The sequence below is a fragment of the Frieseomelitta varia genome, unplaced genomic scaffold (genome assembly GCF_011392965.1).
Source record: "Frieseomelitta varia isolate USP_RPSP 00005682 unplaced genomic scaffold, Fvar_1.2 scaffold_326, whole genome shotgun sequence".
Taxonomy (NCBI): Eukaryota; Metazoa; Arthropoda; class Insecta; order Hymenoptera; family Apidae; genus Frieseomelitta; species Frieseomelitta varia.
The window spans coordinates 1-20,404 of NW_025110064.1; the positions used below are offsets into that span (position 1 = coordinate 1).

The 20,404-nt window shown below is 32.5% G+C and overlaps 1 protein-coding gene across 4 annotated transcripts in view; it reads right to left on the bottom strand.

Annotated features, from left to right (window-relative positions):
• Nucleotides 1-631: 631 nt before the first annotated feature.
• Nucleotides 632-20,404, bottom strand: part of LOC122530069 — a 127,719-nt gene continuing 107,946 nt past the window's right edge. For 3 of the 4 annotated variants that reach the window (XM_043656712.1, XM_043656716.1, XM_043656715.1), the window contains exons 4-6: nucleotides 19,787-20,000; nucleotides 10,162-10,296; nucleotides 632-1,866 (exon numbers count right to left, since the gene is read on the bottom strand). In XM_043656712.1, coding sequence (XP_043512647.1) covers nucleotides 1,656-1,866; nucleotides 10,162-10,296; nucleotides 19,787-20,000 — 560 coding nt within the window. In that variant the 3' untranslated portion in view covers nucleotides 632-1,655. The remainder of the gene's footprint in view (nucleotides 1,867-10,161; nucleotides 10,297-19,786; nucleotides 20,001-20,404) is intronic. The other variant, XM_043656714.1, reaches the window with a different exon arrangement.

A 20,404-nucleotide genomic window follows, 5' to 3' on the forward strand; every position in this document is an offset into this window, starting at 1 on the left:
TTTTTTTTTTTTTTTTTTTTTTTTTTTTTTTTTTTTTTTGGAAACAATTGGCTTGATCGGGAATATTTCGAATGCAGCTTATCGCCATTATTGAAATTAATATACTCGTAAGAAGCTTCGTCATCCGTCGACGAGCAAATTTCGCACGCTATCGTTTTCCAAGTTCCAGCTTCGAACAGTTACTTTCCCCAAGTACGTTTGAACATCGAGCGGGATCGTCCGCCAAATTTTGAAGCTCGCAAGTTGTTCTCGTTACACCGTGAAAGGATTGAACTTCGAACGAACGGCAAGCATCGCGTTGCGGCGTCGAGTAATCCGAATTTCCTACTACCCGTTCGCCTCTTCCCTGTTTTCCGGTTCTATGTTCTCAGCGTAGCACGAAGAGAAGAAAAGTATTTCTTCTTCTTTTTTTCTTTTCTCGCACGAGAGGAAGAGGTAAAGGTATTTACCTCTCGCATGGCAGGATCGTGTTTCTTAAGTGTTTAACACGGCGTCAAATCGCGCAAGGTTCAACAAGCCAACAGGGACGCTACAAAGAATAGTTTTTTCGAAGCTTTGGCATATCGTGGCTCGAAGTTTCATTCCGCGTTACAGCAGGTCGCCCCGTTTCTTTTTCCTTCTCTCTTTCTTCTCTTTCGAAGAAGATAGACGCACTATCTACGCAGACGCGACAATATCTCGAGGAAGATCTCGAAGAATGTTGGCAAAAGTTCGACACGACGAACGTTTCCCCCTTGGTAGCACCTTTTGCATGCGTGTAAAGGCCATAGGTGAAGATTTTACGCGACGAGTCCTTTGTAAAAGAGAAACATCCGACAATGCGACATGCTGCCGATCAATTCCATTTGTAATTCGACTTCTTCGGACTAAAAAAGAAACACGTACAGGCTGAACTAAACATATCTTGAAACATATCTCTCCGACCGGTTTCGTACAGAAACGGTTGACTCATATCACACTTGTGTGTGTGTGTGTATGATCTTCGTACACGGTGACAAAAAAAATAACAGCTCGAACGAAAGTACCAAACGCAGGAAAGGAAAAACCGAAGAGAGAGAGGAAAGAAGAAAAAAAAAAAAGAAAGACAGACCAATCTACGTGATACGTTGCGAATCGAACGGATGAGGTCGCAGTTGGGGGAGGAGCAACGATAGCTAGGACAGATGAAAGTCGTTGTCTCGGCTATCGCTCCGGCAGCGATGAATTATCCAGCAATTTCGGCCGGCGGAGGCGAAGCCGATAATTGAATGTTTGCCAATAGCGTGAATTAACTAAGCCCTGCCGTCCGCCTGTCCAACTCCGTTCAACTCGTGCAGCTCGACAGAGGGATCTCGCTGCCAAGAACGAACGACGCCCGTAATTGCTCGCCGATCATTCGGATTCGTTGCTGGATTAACGGTTGCCACGGAGTAAACGTGGCAGAGTAAACCGGCCACGATGATTCTCGGTCGCTTTTTTTCGAGTCTCGCGTCGCGTTCAGCTACGTTCTGTAAGTGTCAGAATCGCCAACGTCATCGTTGCTTCCTCCTTCGTAGTTTCTCTGCGTCGCCATTCGCTGTCGGTTCGTTGATGCTGCTGCTGCTGTTGCTGGATTCCTAAATCGACGGCGGTGGTTCCTTGTCGCAACGATGAACGAAACCGTGTTGCTGCTCGGGTCATCCGCTCGTATGCTCCGGAAGCAGTATGCTGACCGATTTGCGATTCGAGGATCCGTTGGCGGGGTTGCTGGCGTTATTGTTGACGGTGGCGAGAGCGGACGGCGGCCGGTGAGACGGTGCGACCACCCGCACTTCCGGTCGGGGCGATGCTTCCCTCAGCGGGCTTCCCACGTTCGCTAAATCCTCCGGGTTCGTCAGTGCGGCCGTTCTACAAGCGAGAAAAGACAGGCTTAAATAAAGCTTTTAAAACTTGAGTTTTTAAATTTGAGTTCAACTTTCCAGTTTTTTTTTTTTTCTTTTTTTTTGAGTTAACAACAACATTCTGTGAAACGAACTTTCAATGTTGAATTTAAGTTCAATTTAAGTTTAACTTTCTTTTGTTTTTTCAAGTTAAATATACAAGTGTAATATAATTTATATAAATATAACTTAAATATATTTTGTGAAATAAACTTTCAATGTTGAATTTAAGTTTAACTTTCTTTTTTTCAAATTAAATGTATAAGTATGATATAATTTATATAAATATACCTTAAATATATTCTGAAATAAAGTTGAATATATTCTGTGAAATAAACTTTCAATGTTGAATTAAAGTTCAATTTAAGTTTAACTTTCTTTTTTCGAGTTAAATATATGAATATAATATAACTTATAAAAATATTTAACTTAAATATATTCTGAGACAAAGTTGAATATATTCTGTGAAATAAACTTTCAAATTTAATTTAAGTTCAAACTTTCTTTTTCAAGTTAAATATATAAATATAACTTATATAAATGTATAACATAAATATATTCTGAGGTAAACTTGAATATATTCTGTAAAATAAATTTTCAAGTTGAATACGAGTTCAATTTAAGTCTATCTTTCTTTTTTTAAGTTAAATATATGAATATAATATAACTTATATAAATGTATAGCATAAATATATTCTGAGATAAACTTGAATATATTCTGTAAAATAAATTTTCAAGTTGAATACGAGTTCAATTTAAGTCTAACTTTCTTCTTTTAAGTTAAATATATGAATATAATATAACTTATATAAATATTTAACTTATATTAACTATATTCTGAGATAAACGTGAATATACTCTGTGAAAAAAATTTCCAAATTGAATTTAAGTTCAATTTAAGTTTACCTGTCTTTTTTTTTAAGTTAAATCTATAAATATAATATAATATAATATAACTTATATAAATATATAAATTAAATATATTCTCAGGTCAACTTTCATTCGCTTGAGTTAATTTAATAAAAGAAGATAGACTGCGATAAAGATAGTTAACAAAAGTGGCGATGTGAAGTTGTTACGTACGAGATACGACGAGTGGTGAAATGGTTTTTAGGTTAGGTTTCGCACGAGACATCGATTTATCGAAGTTTCTCGAAAACTGTCGAAATTCGTGATTTTTAAAAACGTTGAATAACAACGATCTTGGTGTACGAGTTTTTTTCTCGGCAATTTATCGAACTTTGACGAATTGTTGGGGAATTTTTGTATTTTTGTCGTCCAACTTTGATATTCAAAGTTCAAGTAGAGGATGGTACAGCGACCTTTCGAGAGGTCGTTATAAAGCGGAGATTTCAATCTTCAAGTGATTCAAGATTATGGTGGATTTACGGTCATGAAAAGAATTTGCCAATACTCTTAGAGATGTCTGAATTTTAATAACTCTTGAAAAAATAAGTATCTTTATTACGTAAAAACATTTTTGAAAACTCAGAATTGTCAATGCAGAAGTTTCAAAAAGGACTGTTACATGATTTTTTAAAAAATATCGACGTAGTTTTCAACATAGTTGGTTCATTCATGCTATATATATAGATTACATACATTATATATACATAATTATATACAAAATTAATGAATTTCATTATATACGAAATTTATGAGTTTCATAAAATTTTTATCAATTAGTAGTTCTAGCGTTAAACAACGTTAAACTGTTCTCAGTGTTACACAATGTTAAACGATGTTAAACTGATAAGTTTTAGCGTAATAGTTTAAAGTGAACGATAGTTCAAACAACGTAAATAAATATAAATCGGTAGTTTTAGCGTTAAACAAAATATAAAACAATGTTAAGCTTAAACTGCTAATTTTAGTGTTAAACAACGTAAAACAATTTAAATTGATAGCTTTAGCGTTAAACAATGTGAAACAGTGTTAAAAATGATAATTAAACAACGTAAAACAATGTTAAACAGTGTTAAACTGGTAGCTTTAGTAGTGTCGAATAAATGTCAAACGACGAGCGCATCGTTGTTTTCAATAAAAAGGAATTTTCACGGAAAAGAAATTTTGAAATTTTGAAATTGCAAGAATCGCATTCTCCTGTTAAGAGACTTGCCTGTAAAGAGAGTTCACTCTCGTCTTGACCCGATTGTACCGTACGTCGTCGACGAACGAGCGATGACACCAATTACGAAAATAATCACGCGCATTATCACGTGCTAGCATCACGTAGCAGTGTATGTACGTATATGTTACCAACCGCGTAGTTCTTTCTCCGCTAGACAGATGCCATCGATCTCGCAGTGATAAATAGCGCGGCGCAACTCTGTAAAATTCATCGTGACAAAGTCCGACGACAGGAAGCACGTGGCCCCCGCTTCGAACGCGTTCGAGTTCGATAGCTCGGGTTGAATACGCATCAAGCCGACGCCTTGCAATTCGCATTCTAGATAGGTCAATATTCTTGCGAGCGCTTTGTGCCGCCGAGTTTCTTGCTGATCGTTTATCTTGTCGCGTATCGCATCACGCTCCAAGCATCCCGCACAACGATGGAACGATTAATCATCGGTGGTGATCGCATATCCCAGAAATTTCATTGTATCGATTTTACATATTCCTAGCTTCAAAGTTGGGCATTATAGCATTAGCTCGAATAACATTTCGAATAAATTGTTCGAATAAAATTTTATTCGTATAACATTTCGAATCAATTCTTTGAATAAAATTTTAGAAGAAATATTCTACGAATAAAATTTTATTCGAAGAATTTATTCGAAATGTTATTCGAATAAAATTTTATTCGAATAATGCCCAACTGCGGCTGCAGAAAAGAGGCTCGTGAAACCTGGAAATAATCAATTCGGTATGTGGCTACAATTAGTCATCATTGAACTCCGTATAACGAGTAAAGTCATGTTCGAATAATCTTTATTCGAACAAAATCGTTATTCGTAAAGAACGAATAATTTTTCTTCCAAATAAAATTGTTATTCGTTATTTACGAATAAATTTGACAGATTTATTCTTTACTCGTTGTTCGAATAAAGTATGCCCAACTCTGCTTGGCCCAAGTTTGTTGATTTTAAAAAATAAATTTATAACTCAAATATTAACTCAAATAATTTATAACTCAAAGAATAACGACAACTTTATGTACTTGCTTTCTAATCGTAAAAATACACATATATATATATAAGTAAACTTTTACGTCAAGATTTTGAACATATCGACGAAGTTTTTTATTGGTTTCGAATAAAATAAATTTTTCGCGAAATAAAAGTTTATGACTCGAGTATAAAAAGAGTGAACGTTTGAACAAAATATATTTAATCAATTTCGTTTCTTTAACGACAACTTTATGTACTTGCTTTCTAATCGTAAAAATACATATATATATATATAAATATAGTAATATAATATACATATATATAAATATAGTAATATAATATACATATATATAAATATATTTAATCAATTTCGTTTCTTTAACGACAACTTTATATGCTTGCTTTCTAATCGTAAAAATACATACATACATATATATATAAGTAAACTTTTACGTCAAGATTTTGAATATATCGACGAAGTTTATTGGTTTCGAATAAAATAAATTTTTCGTGAAATAAAAGTTTATGACTCGAGTATAAAAAGAATGACAAACGTTTGAACAAAATATATTTAATCAATTTCGTTTCTTTTTCTCTTTCAATATTATTAAATAAGAATAATTATCAAAACTCATCATCTACTGTCAAAATTCAAATTGTTGTAAATCCGAAAGATTCATTTCAGATTCAGACATTTAACCGATCCTGAAATACTACTGTCGAAATTCTTGCTCTAAGATTAACACGTGTAAACTAATTCCAAAATTAATTGACATTTCAAAGCATACTAATTCCCCGAGCTGGTTCTCCAGCTCTTTGTTTTGGCCGAACTTCAAGATCAATAGACGTCGATTGTCTATCTACGAATCCTATTTATTCCTACCTACTTACGATTCTTACAATCTTGGTTCTGCTCCCGCATAAGCATCTATTATTGACTCGTTAAAATTCCTAACAGTAAGTCAATGATTTTTCGTCTACCGTTTACCGTTTTACCAGTATCCGTTTACCGGCGAACAGGATATTACGGTATAGCGATTTATACTATAGCTTTACCGGTGCGTCGATAATAGGAAAAATGGGCAAACATCATGCAGGTATCGACGAATGCGTGCCTTGTCGTTTCGCTTCGGTGAGTTTCTTTTTCACGTTATTAATAAACTGCGGGATTTTAAAAATTTAATTTAATTTTTTATAATAAAACCTGTGCAGTAAGATTTTGTTTGTAAACTTGTCGGGGAGGAAATAAAATTTATAATATAATATAATTGTAAACTAAATAATGATATAATAATATTTGTAATATAATATAATTGTAAACTAAATAATAATATAATAATATTTGTAATGTAACATAATTGTAAACTAAATAATAATATAATAATATTTGTAATATAGTATAATTGTAAACTAAATAATAATATAATAATATTGTAATATAATATAATTGTAAACTAAATAATAATATAATAATATTTGTAATATAGTATAATTGTAAACTAAATAATAATATAATAATATTTGTAATATAATATAATTGTAAAGTAAATAATAATATAATAATATTTGTAACATAACTGTAAACTAAATAATAATATAATAACATTTGTAATATAATATAATTGTAAACTAAACAATAATATAATAACATTTGTAATATAACATAATTGTAAACTAAATAATAGTATAATAATATTTACAATATAATACAATTGTAAACTAAATAATAATATAATAATATTTATAATATAATATAATTCATAATATAATTGGAGTTTGTATACAATTGATTACTAACAACACGATAATGCACAATAAGTGCAACAAATGCAACAGTAGATGTCCTTATTATTTCATGGAGTTTTATGCAGCAACAGTTGTATCAGTCACGTAGAAAATTACAAATATATACCAGAGCATGTTATTACAAAAGCAATACACGTTTTATAATGAATTTTGCATACAAACTTACCTACATGCAAATTTCTGTTCGCTCGAGTATCAACGTGTCTCTAAGAAGTAACTTCGTCTCACTTAACTTGACCTCTACGTAAGATCTTGATATTCGTTTTGCAAATTTTTTTTTACTAAGCTTTACTAAGTTTAATATACAATGGATAAAAAAAAAATTAATGGCACATCTAATGGTCTTTCGCTGATATCTTTATGATGCATTAGCGAAATCTGGTTCCATAAATAGTTTACTAGACATAAAATTTACTACAACACGTGAATAATGTGAGCTAATAATGAATTATACAATAATAATACAAGAAATATAAAGATTCTAGAGTCAAAAAGGTATCGATACGCTTGTAATTCCAATGCTTAATTTGCATCTAATGGGGGAATATTATTAGAAAAACGGCAAAATATTGTTTTATTATTTTTGTAAATTCTGGAATATTATCGAACGATATCACGTCAATATTAGGCATGCTTGTTTTTAAATCATCAAAAATATTTTATACTCTGTTTAAGCACATAGCAGAGCTGCAATAAAAAGAACGCTTCGTTTGTAAATAAGAGTATTTTTAATAATTAAAATAATAATATTTGTAATATAATATAATATTGTAAACTAAATAATATAATTGTAAACTAATAATATTCTTGGAATATTATTAAATTTAACAATATTCTTAAAATGTTTAATAAAAATATTTTAAGAATATTTTTAATAATTTATAATAATAATAGAACATTTTTCATATTCACGAATTTTCATATTACTTGTATTATTATTCAATGTAACTCATTTGTAGAAATTGTTACTTTTGGCAGTATGCTATTTATGGGAACAGATTTTGCTGATATATCATTTATTTTCACGCAAATGTTGCGAGAGAAGCCAGGTGTGCCAACAATTATTTTTTTAAGTATTCACAAAACTTTTCGAAATTTCCAGAAGAAAATTGCAAATGGCAAAAAGTCGCTCGTTTCGAAACATACAAACTATAGAATATAGTTCTAGCTAGCGCATTGAATTTATACTCGTTGCAAATTGAAGGGTACACTGAATATAGATTTTCTTGTTCTGGCGTTTTTATTTTTTTTTTTTCACAGCATGATAAAATACACTGGCGGAACGTAATGTCCACTTTCGGAAAGTTCGAATTGCATAATGTTGTTTTAAAAGTAGTTTCACCAATGTTCCCAAGGTGCAGGGAAGCTTTCACGCCGCGTCTGCGCCTGCAACGAGCGAACTTTTACCTCTCAACTTTCCTCAAAGGGAACTTTCCTCCTCTGCTCCGATCCGATTTATATCGTTTAGAAGAAAGTACCCGTCAGGTGTAAATTAGAAGTATCTTTCAGGAATCGCGAATGATGCTTATCGCTTCGTCGTTTCCACCTCGAATTATTTAATGCATTAAACACTCGCAGAATCGTGGAAAATATCGTACGACATGATCAAGCTGGAATGCACTTTCTCTCTCTCCGAAAGCATTGAAAACAATATTCGAAAACTTAACATTTTCATTTTTGTGAAAATTATGAAAATACCAGCTAGCTATTTGACGTGTCGAATTTATGCCAAAAATTTCTACAGTGTTTTGTTTATATTTTTCGAAATTGTTAGAAACTGAAAACTTAACATTTTCATTTTTGTGAAAATTATGAAAATACCAGCTAGCTATTTGACGTGTCGAATTTATGCCAAAAATTTCTACAGTGTTTTGTTTATATTTTTCGAAATTGTTAGAAACTGAAAACTTAACATTTTCATTTTTGTGAAAATTATGAAAATACCAGCTAGCTATTTGACGTGTCGAATTTATGCCAAAAATTTCTACAGTGTTTTGTTTATATTTTTCGAAATTGTTAGGAACTGAAAAATGTTCGATCGTCAATCCCTAGTAAATGTTACACGCACCAAGTTTCACAGTAATCGGTTGGTTAGATACCGAGATATCTCGCAAACCTAGTTTCGAGAAAAACGCGTTGATAGTTTCAGAACGTCATTTCTCATACGTATCCTTTACTTACCTTTTGTTTACTTATATATCGCAGCTCACAGTTTCTACAATTCGCAACTAAATTGAATCCAAGTCCCTTAATATTCGATTCGCCAAAAGTAATATTTAAATCACACGATTTACACTTTACAATACTGCTCAAAGTTGTAAACAGTGATACAAATTCAATTATTCTGTATCCGCGGATTTATTATTACACCTCGAAATAAATCGTTTTAAAAGCTAGGACCTTTCGCATCTTACTTCTAAGACTTCAAACTACTATTTAAAATACAAACAAAACAAAAAAGAAATCGATTTTATGAAAATTTTACACTGTCCTGACCCCCTTAAAAGATTTATCAATATTGTTTTATCAATATTCTCTTCTTCATTTTATAACACTGCCTAAAGTTGTAACCAGTGATACAAATTCAATTATTCTGTATCCGCGGATTTATTATTACACCCCGAAATAAATCATTTTAAAAGCTAGGACCTTTCGCATCTTACTTCTAAGACTTCAAACTACTATTTAAAACACAAACAAAAAAAAATCGATTTTTTGAAAATTTTACACTGTCCTGACCCCCTTAAAAGATTTATCAATATTCTCTTCTTCACTTTATAACACTGCCTAAAGTCGTAAACAGTGATACAAATTCAATTATTCTGTATCCGCGGATTTACTATTACACCTCGAAATAAGTCGTTTTAAAGGCTAGGACCTTTCGCATCTTACTTCTAAGACTTCAAACTACTATTTAAAACACAAACAAAACAAAAAGAAAAAATCGATTTTTTGAAAATTTTACACTGTCCTGACCCCCTTAAAAGATTTACCAATATTGGTTTATCAATATTCTCTTCTTCACTTTATAACACTGCCTAAAGTTGTAACCAGTGATACAAATTCAATTATTCTGTATCCGCGGATTTATTATTACACCCCGAAATAAATCGTTTTAAAAGCTAAAAGGACCTTTTGTATCTTATTTCTAAGACTTCAAACTATTATTTAAAGTAAAAAAAAGAAAAAAAAATCGATTCTTTTGAAAATTTTACACTGTTTTGACCTCTTAACTTAGGTTTTTCGCACACCGAGACCGTTGAATACTCGTTGGAGAAGCGTTGTAACGCGTGGGTGAAGCGACGCGACGCGGTGGCGAACGAGACAAATTGATAAAAATTATCTACCTGTGCTGCGGAGGCGGCGTAGGCGTTCTTGACAAAGGAAAACTGGCGACTTCCCTCGTCACTGACAGCGAACGGATCGATCCGAATGTTTGGTCCGGGGATAAATTAGCACCGACACTCTGCACCATCCCGCTACTGAAACAGATCAATTAAATTCCCTCGTATCAATTAAATCGTCCCTTCTTTCCCGTTTCTGTCCTCTTTTCTCGGTCTTCCCTGTTCCCTCTGAAGACCGAGAAAAATTCGCAAACCAGTTCGATTTATTCCGCGATCGACCGAAGTTCAGTTTTACAAAGGATAATTGTTGACGTAGCACGCACGGACACGATAGATAGGCTCCCGCGATGGAATTGGAACGAGAGAACGACGCGAAGGGTTCATGTAAATGAGCCCTTTATTGTGCAAATGTATTGTGCAAATGAGGAGGTGAACGATGTAAGCCGGCCGTGTCGCGTTCCGTGACGATTAATTCGCGTAACGCTGACTACGCGCGTGGAAATATCCAAAATCCTGCGATATTTCGCAGGTGGTGTTGCAGCATGTTTCGATAAGAAAATGACAAACTGCACGAATGAATTCACTTGATAATAAATGGCAATTTTGATAATAAATGTCAGTTTATTCATCTATTTTCCGGCAATTTGTTTTCCGGTTTGCTTTACGTCGAAATGTCGGATTTTTCAACTTTATCAATTGTTTTTTTTTTCGTTTTTGTCGCAACAGGTTTCGTAAGACAATTATGTCTTTTCTATCGTTTCACAGAAATGTTTTTGGCAAATATCTTTTCTTTCTCTTTTTCAACTTTCTTCTCTGCTCCGATCCGATTTATAATATTTCGTTTGGAAGGAAATACCCATCAAGTGTAAATAAAAAGTATCTTTCAGGAATAATGTTTTACACTTCGTCGTTTTCACCTCGAGTTATTTAATGTGTTAAACACAAAACGCAAAATCGTGGAACATCGTACGACATGATCAAACTAGAACGCATTAAACAAACTGTATTTTCTCTCTCCGAAAGCATTCGGAACAACATTCGAAAATAATAATAACTGGACGATACTCGCGTAACATTTGTGTAAAAAAAAATATATATATATATTTCAAGTTTGTCAAACGGTTGTTCAATATTTCCATATTTATGCGACTACAATTTTTCGACATTTCTCTTACGAAAATTGAAAGACTATTACGTTCGATTTATCGCAACGAGTAAAGCTATAAATAATTAATATCTAATTACGAGTCGATTAATTATCAATTTCGAATCGAACCGTCAGATCACCGAATCCTCATTCTCGTTGTCGTAAAAAAATTCTTGAGCTCGCAGAGCGACGAACAAGGTGAATTGTTAAACAAACTAAGGTGAAGTTAATCGGAATGTTGATGTATACTGTTTACCTCTTGCGCGTCGAGAATTTTTTCCCCTAAATTGCAACGTTTTCTCAGTTTTAACGCTAGAACTACCAAAGTGGTCAAAATGACTAATTTATAATTTTTAATGGAAATTTCACACATTTACAGCAGTGTATATTATACTCGAGTGACTCTTAATGAAATATATTAATAGAAGATTGTGTCCTTTCTATCGAATTATTAACTTTTTCTTGTACCTTGCGCTTGAATTTCTACGCTACAAATATTATACTTTTTCATCGGTAGTTCTAGCGTTTAAGTATATTTAAATGTGACCCAGGTAACACAAACGATCAATTGTAATTCAATTTATATCAATTGAATTTTATTGCAATTCAATTTTATTGTAATTCAATTGCTAGAAATATTGTACCTTTTCGTCGCTGGTTCTAGCGTTTAAGTATATTTAAATGTAACCCAGGCAACACAAACGATAAATTTTCATTGTAATTCAATTTATATCAATTCAATTTTATTGTAATTCAATTTTTATTGTAATTCAACTTATAATATAAGTTTATTACTTCTTAATAATTTCTTCTATCCAGTGATGTCATAACGACGAGTTCAAGAAGGAAAAAAAGCGACGAATTATTGTACACGATTCGGTCACTCGTTATGGTCCGCGAACCAATTGCCAGCGCAAGGTGTTAATCGTACGCCGCGCTCCAGAAAGAATTTTTACCGTTTCCTTTTTTATGTTCCCACTTTTCGCGAATAATTTTGCTGAAGTAATTAATTCGTCGACGAGCACCCGGAAGCAGTACACAGTGTACATTGTTAGAAAATAGGAAACGCTGAAATTACGTTTCCCTACGAGAGGAAATAGTTTCGTGCGTTACATACGTTTCTCCCTCCCCTTGATGTACCATAACATTGTGTACGATCGTGATCGTCGTATAATGAAAAACGATCCTGCTCGTCGCGTATGTCGTCTACATGACGACAACGCGGCACGTGGAACAATTTTATTACTAATTACATCCGTCTGCCGCTGTTGTATCGCTAATGCCATACAATTTGCAAGAACAGGAGGCTCGCGAATAAATTGATCGACGAGGCTCAAGGTTTGTCCATTGGATCATGTACTTGTATGAATGTATTTCAAGATTCACATAATTTTCGCTGAATAATTGGACAACATACTATGTGCATGCATGGTTCATCTTATGCTTGCTTTGCATATTTTATATTTTATATTCCACATTCCACATGCCTCGTGTCTCGTCTCGAAATTATGTTTACATCTCGTAATCTACACTCGCATATTCCACGTCCTGCATGGTGCATTCCATATCTCATATTCCAAATCTCGAGTCGCCATATCCCGTTATCCTGTATCCTACATCCCAAATCTCATATTCCTCATCCCACATTCCACTGTTCGTATACAATACATCCCATCGTATCGTGCATTCCATATTCTACATTCATATCACAAATCGCATATGTTATTTCCTATACGTCCGTATTCCAAATCTCATAATCCACGTCCCACATTCCATCGCGTATTCCCGTATGTAATAGTCTACATTATTTATCCCACACGTTGCAATTCATATCCCATATCCAACATTTCGTATCTCATACTTCATATTATATTTCTGACACAGTGTTTCCAACGTTCCACGTCCTATTTTCCATATTCTCGTCCTGTACTTTCATTAGAGTGTGAGGAAAAATTCAGAGTTAAAATATAGGTTGCAAAAATTCGACAAGAGAATTCCCATAAATTACTTTAAATTACTTTAATTCTTGCAAATTTCTGGACATTGAAATTTTGGTAAAATTGAACTATGCAGCCCACAAATTTCCCACGAAGCTAATTTGCGGGCGTCTACGAAATTTGTTATCTCGCAAAATGAATTTCGTAACTTATAGAGCTAATATGCTTTACAACTTTACTGTCCAACACGATGAATTACATAGATCAACAAAAACAATCTACGCGATGAAAAATTTTCTGAAAAGTCATCTACAAATGAATTGTGGGAAACTTGTGAGTCACAAAAATACATTTCGTGGGACAAAAATTTCGCAGATGCCCACAAATTACGTCTATGGGTGTATGTTTCTTTATCCTAAAGAGACAAAATTCGGGAAATAAATTAAATTTGTCAAAATTGTTGCGCGTGCTTAAGAATGCAGGAAAAAGGAAACTAAGTGTAGAATGTGAAAGAAAAAAAAAGAAAAAAAAAAGTCTGGAATATGAAAAGTCATAGAAATGTTAATAGTATGTTAGCAATACTGAACGTCATCAATATGAGACACGAGACAGAGAAATATAATATAAAATACGGTATTCGACAAAAACTTCCGAGAAAAAAGAATCCTCATTTTCCCACTTTTTTGAAGATACGAAGAACAAAAAGAGAAAAAGAAAAACAAACCGAACTCACGACTGTAAAAGTGAAAATCTTCTACGCCTTCGAGAGACCAAATCTTTTTTCACAAAGTTACAACAAGACAGTTCAAATTATCGAATCATCATTGGTGTATGCTCTTTACAGTACGTTATACAGGGTGTATTTTCGTAACTTATGGGAGCTAATTGTACGCCTAAAAATAATGAAAAAAAAGTCACATAAACAGATGTCATATCTGCCTTCGTTTATGAGATATAATGAATTTTATAAACAGAGCAAACTCTAGTAAGCTAGTTTTACCAGGGATGGTATATTCAATTTTCATAATAATCATAATTNCAAAGTACGTTGATTTTTTGAGCACGCGTTTACACGAAATATTAGAGGAAGTTCCAGTCGATATTAAACTTCGTACGCGGTATACGCATGATGGAGCTCCGCCGCATTTCAGCCGAGTGGTTAGGCAATTTTTAAATCGACACTTTGCAAATAAATGGATTGGTCGTGGAGGTCCTATTGCATGGCCTGCTCGTTCTCCGGATTTGAATCCATTAGATTTTCACTTGTGGCGACATTTAAAATCTATTGTACACGCAACATCGATTGAAAATGCTGAAATACTACGAAATAGAATAGAGCAAGGCTTCCGACAAATTCGAGAAACACCAGGAATGATAGAGAGAGAGTAACCAGATGAATGACAAGACGAGTGCAGGCTTGTCTTTCAAATGCAACGTGGTCATTTCGAGCATCATTTGTAAACGTAATTAAAACAGAAAATTCATTATATCTCATAAACGAAGACAGAGAGGACATACATTTACATGACTTCTTTTTCATTATTTTTAGGCGTACAATCGGCTCTCGAAGTCGGCTCCCACAAGTTACGAAACACTCTGTACAATGCGTGACACGTGTCTCTCGAAAGATGAGAAGACGACCGAAGCACCGGAACAGTCTGGAAAAACAATGCAACGCGGCTGGACCGATAGGTTGCCGCGACATGTAGGGGAGATCCCGTGGCGATTATCGTCTGCCGACGACGACGACGACGACGACGGGGGTGGAAAATCGCCTTGTGGTCGAAGATGATGGTTATCGATATATATTAGAGGAAAACCGAGCATTTCGAGATGCTGGGCCATGAATTATTCAGAACGAGAACGGCACGGGCAACAGGATGTTGAAGTTGTAACCGACAAACCGTGTCTACGCCTCCACCCCCGATTCACCCAGCCACTGATAATGCATTTTCTCTCTGCGGATCGGCAGAAGTTCCCTCCCGCGGAGAATTACTTCCCGCAGACTTGTTATGCCGGCGCGTATTTTCATCCCTCCGCCACCCACTCCCACCCACCCGCCGGTAATGATGTATCGATTAGGCAGTTCGTTAACGAAACTTTTAATTGCGAAAGAATCCGCGTCCTTTCCGGCGGATGAAGCTCGAGTGTCTCTCGTTAGAATCGCGAATGAAGGAACTCTCAAATGTGTTTGCGGGGGAAACTGACATTTCGAAGGGCTGAAGTATTACGCGAGAGCTGTGCGTTGTATTCTGACTGTTCAGTGTTTGTTACAGCATCTTGTAGTTTTCGTAGCTTTTGTTTGAGCGATGTTTCTAAATGTTACTCTACTAATTAATAATTATATTATTAATATTATTATTATATTGTTATTATTATTATAATAAATATTGATAATGTATTAAATATTATAATATATTAATAGTATATTATTATTATTATTATCATATTATATATATATATATTATTATAATATATAGTATAATAGTAGTAATATTTAATAATATACTATAATAATTATATTATTAATTTTTAGTATAAAATATATTATTATTAATAACTAGTGTTATTGAGTAAATGAGGACCGTAAATATTTAATTGAAGTAAGTGTCAATCATGATTATTTATAATGTTTGTTTGATTGATAAATGAAAATAAGTGCTGTACGTAATATTTATTCATAATTTTATATAATTCTTTAATACTTGATGATTACTTTTATTCAAGATTAAATTACAACCGTGTAAATTTTGGAATTTTTTTACTGATCACTATGGAGAACAACGAGATACAAAACATAAAATCAAATTCTATCGGTAAACGAATTCTTAAGTCTACATTTTCTTTTCTGCTTTTGCGAATTTTTTACAAATTCGAGAAAAGGCGAAAGTTTCATTATTCATGTGCATAACAAGTGAATGTAAATGAAAATTTCTAGCTTCGTGCGTATTAAAATTATGTTCGATGCTGTATAAACATGTACAACAATATCCTCGAAAGAAAAACCGGTGATGAAATTGGAGGCTTTTTTTCTTTTTAATAACAATTTCCTACAACCTTTTCGCTCTGGATGCTATAAATAATCAACGAGCCGCGTTATTTTTGCCTGTATTTACATATAAAACGTAACCGCACGCGTTGCCCCGGTTTTGCAAATCAATAACCTTGAAAACACGGCGATAATCGCGCGGAAATAGGAAACGAACAACAAGCTGCGGTTGTTTCTCGAACTGTAGCTCGTCTACGCTAACTGTATACGACAACAATCTCGTTGATACACTTCGAAAGAACAGGTAAACATGAATAATAAATCGTCCGTACGGTTTATCAGATATCGAACAGTACAATAAACGACGATTTCCCCTATCTTTCTCCCCGTTCCGACGTGTGCTTTAAATATTTCATTCCATAATAATTTAACAACTGTTTGAACGACGTTAGGGAAGCTAGAAGTGAAGATCGATAAGAATCTATGTTCGCTTAAAATTAGAATCGACACGGCCCTGATTAATGACGTTTGCTCGATAGCTTTGATAAAATATAATAAAATAAAAATATAATAGAAAATAATAAAATATAAAATATTTTATTATAAATGTTATAAATAATAATAATATTATTATAAATATAAATAATCTAATAATGTTATAAATAATAATAAATAATATTATTATAAATATATTATATTTTATAATAATATTATGAATATAATATTATAATATTATAAAGTTTTATAATAAAATATAAAATAAAAAATAATAAAAATAAAATATATAAATATAAAATTATAATAAAATATAAAGTAAAAATATAATTAAAAAATAATAAAAATAAAATATATAAATATAAAATTATAATAAAATATAAAATAAAAATATAATAAAATATGATAAAAAAGCAAAAAAGGACCCATCTGGGTCCTTTATCATTTATCAGGTTTATCAACAACCTACACAACATTTTTACTAATCTTTCAGTGCTGATGATTTGAAGATCTTCACAAAGAGATGCTTTCACACAATTGCAAAATGATCTTCACCTCTTAAGTGTTTTGTTCTGTTTTGAGAATGTGTCATTAATTATTTCTAGGCGATGAGTATACTCGACGAAAACATAACTAAATGCATAACTTGCAACAACAAATGCAAATGCAACAGTTCGAATATCGACAATTTTCCAAATATTGAAAATTTGGTGTACATTCCCTCTTTTATTTTTTCAGTATAAATCACTTATCATGGTTTGTCGTGTATACGTATTTTATAACACAATATAATACAATATATCAATATATTAACAGCATTTTTACTGTAAAGTATGTTTTGTATTTATTGTATGTATATTATAAATGCAATCATTTATATTGTATATATAATTCGTATTTTTATACTGTACTTATTATATATAATTTGCATTTGCTATACTATTTTTATTATACAAGTGTAGTTCTTCTCCTAATTTCTGACCGGAGGTACATACATATTCTCTGTACAAAGAATTATGCAGAGTGATATTTTACATATTTAGTATATAAATTTTTATCTTATATATATTTTTGCATTAATAAATATAAAAATATATATTAAATTTATATTTATATTTTATATTTCATACGTTTTCATTTAGAAAACAAAAGTTGAGACAGTGGCAATAAGCTACTAAAAGGAAGGAAAGAATTTCGAAGGAAGACAATACGTGAGTTGGTTTATACCTGAATCGAATTGAAAAAAAAAAAAAAAAAATGAAAAAATAAAAAAAGAAGTGACATTGCAGTGTCGGTATACTTTCTATCCGCGGGCGACTATACGCTTGTTCGATTACTGAATAGAACCCCGCATGAAGTATAAATGAGACTGGTGGCTTATTTTTAGCAGAGATGACCTTTAGAACAGACTATTCCGATTCGCAATTTCCATCAAATATAGACGAATATCGGTGCTTAGAATTCTGCTTTCGAGCAAAATATTCAGATCCGAGTCTAATTAATTCGAGGTTGTTTGCAATCCGACAGGAAAACGCGTTCCCACTCGCGAATGTTCACCGCGAGAATATTTTACGTTACTAACTAACGCGAAGAATACTCTTCACCGTTCGTTAATCCCGAAATATTGTTAATTCTGAGCACGAGCCCCAACAAAATAAATTTGCAGTCATATCTGTGGAACGGCAATATATTTTTGCTTTTCTTGCCGTCTATTTACGTCCACCCTAAGTGCGTGGCTATTACCAGTGCCTCCTAGTTTCAGGTCAAATTATTAAGAGAGTGATTTATTAATTCGCCTTCGTATAAGACAACGAAGCGAGGATTTTGCAAGTAGAACAGGATGGGCTAAAAATTACTTCCTATTAAAATAAATCCATAATTTTTTTGTTATACATTATTATTTTATTATATATTTTATATTTTATTATTTGATTATTTATTATATAATATATTATATTATTAAATTATATAATATATTATATACATTATATAAATTAATATATTTTATATTTTATTATATTATTATTTATTATATTATATATATTATATATTTTATTTTTTATTATTTTATATATAATATATACTATATATTTTATTTTTTTACTATTTTATTATTTATTATATAATATATTATATATATTAAATATTTTGTTTTATTTATCATTTTATTATATAGGGTGGCCACTGAAAGGGTTTGAAAAAGTCGTAACTTGCTCATTTTCAATCTTTCTTATCTGTGAGCAGGAAAATGGTGGTCATTTGAGGGACGTTGCTTTTCACACATAATACTGAAAAAAATCCATTGATTATGTTTCCAAATAAAATAATAAAAAATTTAAAAAAAAACGTGCTTGTAAAGGTTATTTTTGTTTTATATCATTCAGACTTTCAGTGAGCACCCTACATATTTTTCTCGACACTTGAAAAAAATAATTTTCACATTGACTCGTGTATGATAATTCAAAGACGCACCTTGAGACAAACAACGCCATTTAATTCTGCACTTTATTGCGAGAAGATTTCATTATGCATCGGACGACGACGACAACCCGATTGAATATAAATTATAGCAATTGCGCGATACTTTACGAACTACAAAGAACATTCATCGTCATTGTAGATAATGCCATCACGTGAGCGTGATTTTCAAATAAATAAATTAACTTTTTGCACTCCTTTGTCGAATGCGATTCGACATTAGTTTTTATCACAGGAAACTCTCACGTTGAGTCACACTCGTGTATTTTCAAATTACCAGTTAAATTGCCAAAAAGAAAAAAAAAGAAAGAAAATAATTGAGAACTGTAGGTCACCGAAAGACTGAATGATATAAAACAAAAATAACTTTTACAAACATATGTTTTTTTCAATTTTTCACACGTGAAATACTGAAAAAAAAAACAATCCATCAATTACATTTTCAAATTAAAAAAAAACATGCGTTTGTAAAAGTTATTTTTGTTTTATATCATTCGGTCTTTGAAGTGACCCAATACTTATATTTTGAAGTGCAATGGGTTGATCAATTTGGTGAAGTAAAAAAGAGAAAGAGGAGCTCACCTAACGGAGCCCGAGGTGACCAAAAATGGCATGGGGGTTGGGCATGGGCTCAGTGGCGAACTGCTGACAGAACTACGGGTGCTGCTTAACACAGAATGTGGACACTGTGGCGGGCCCACGTGTGCACCGGAAGATGCGCTTCCACCTTTACTCGAGGAACGTCCCTTCAAACAGGGGATTTTCGACCAACCGCTAACGTCCTTGCCCGACATGCCTGTGAACAAATACGTTAATCAATCGTACTGTGCTGGTGACGGTACAATTTCGGTTCTATGAATTGTACACAGCGATTCGACAGAATCGTCTAGACAGTTCTATTAGTTTTACTGCTTTGGCGTTGCATGTACATACGCGTGTATTTAGGATTACTCGATCAACCGTAGCGTCTGTACGTAATTGGTGAAATTCAAATTATCGAAATAAATCGATTTTGTATCATATATGGCCCGTAATCGGGTCTCTATAAATAGTATAATAAATAGTATAATTATATAATAAATATAATATATAATAAATAGTATATTATAAATATTATATTTATAATATTAATATTATAAATATTATATTTATAATATTAATATTATAAATATTATAAATAGTATATTATAAATATTATAT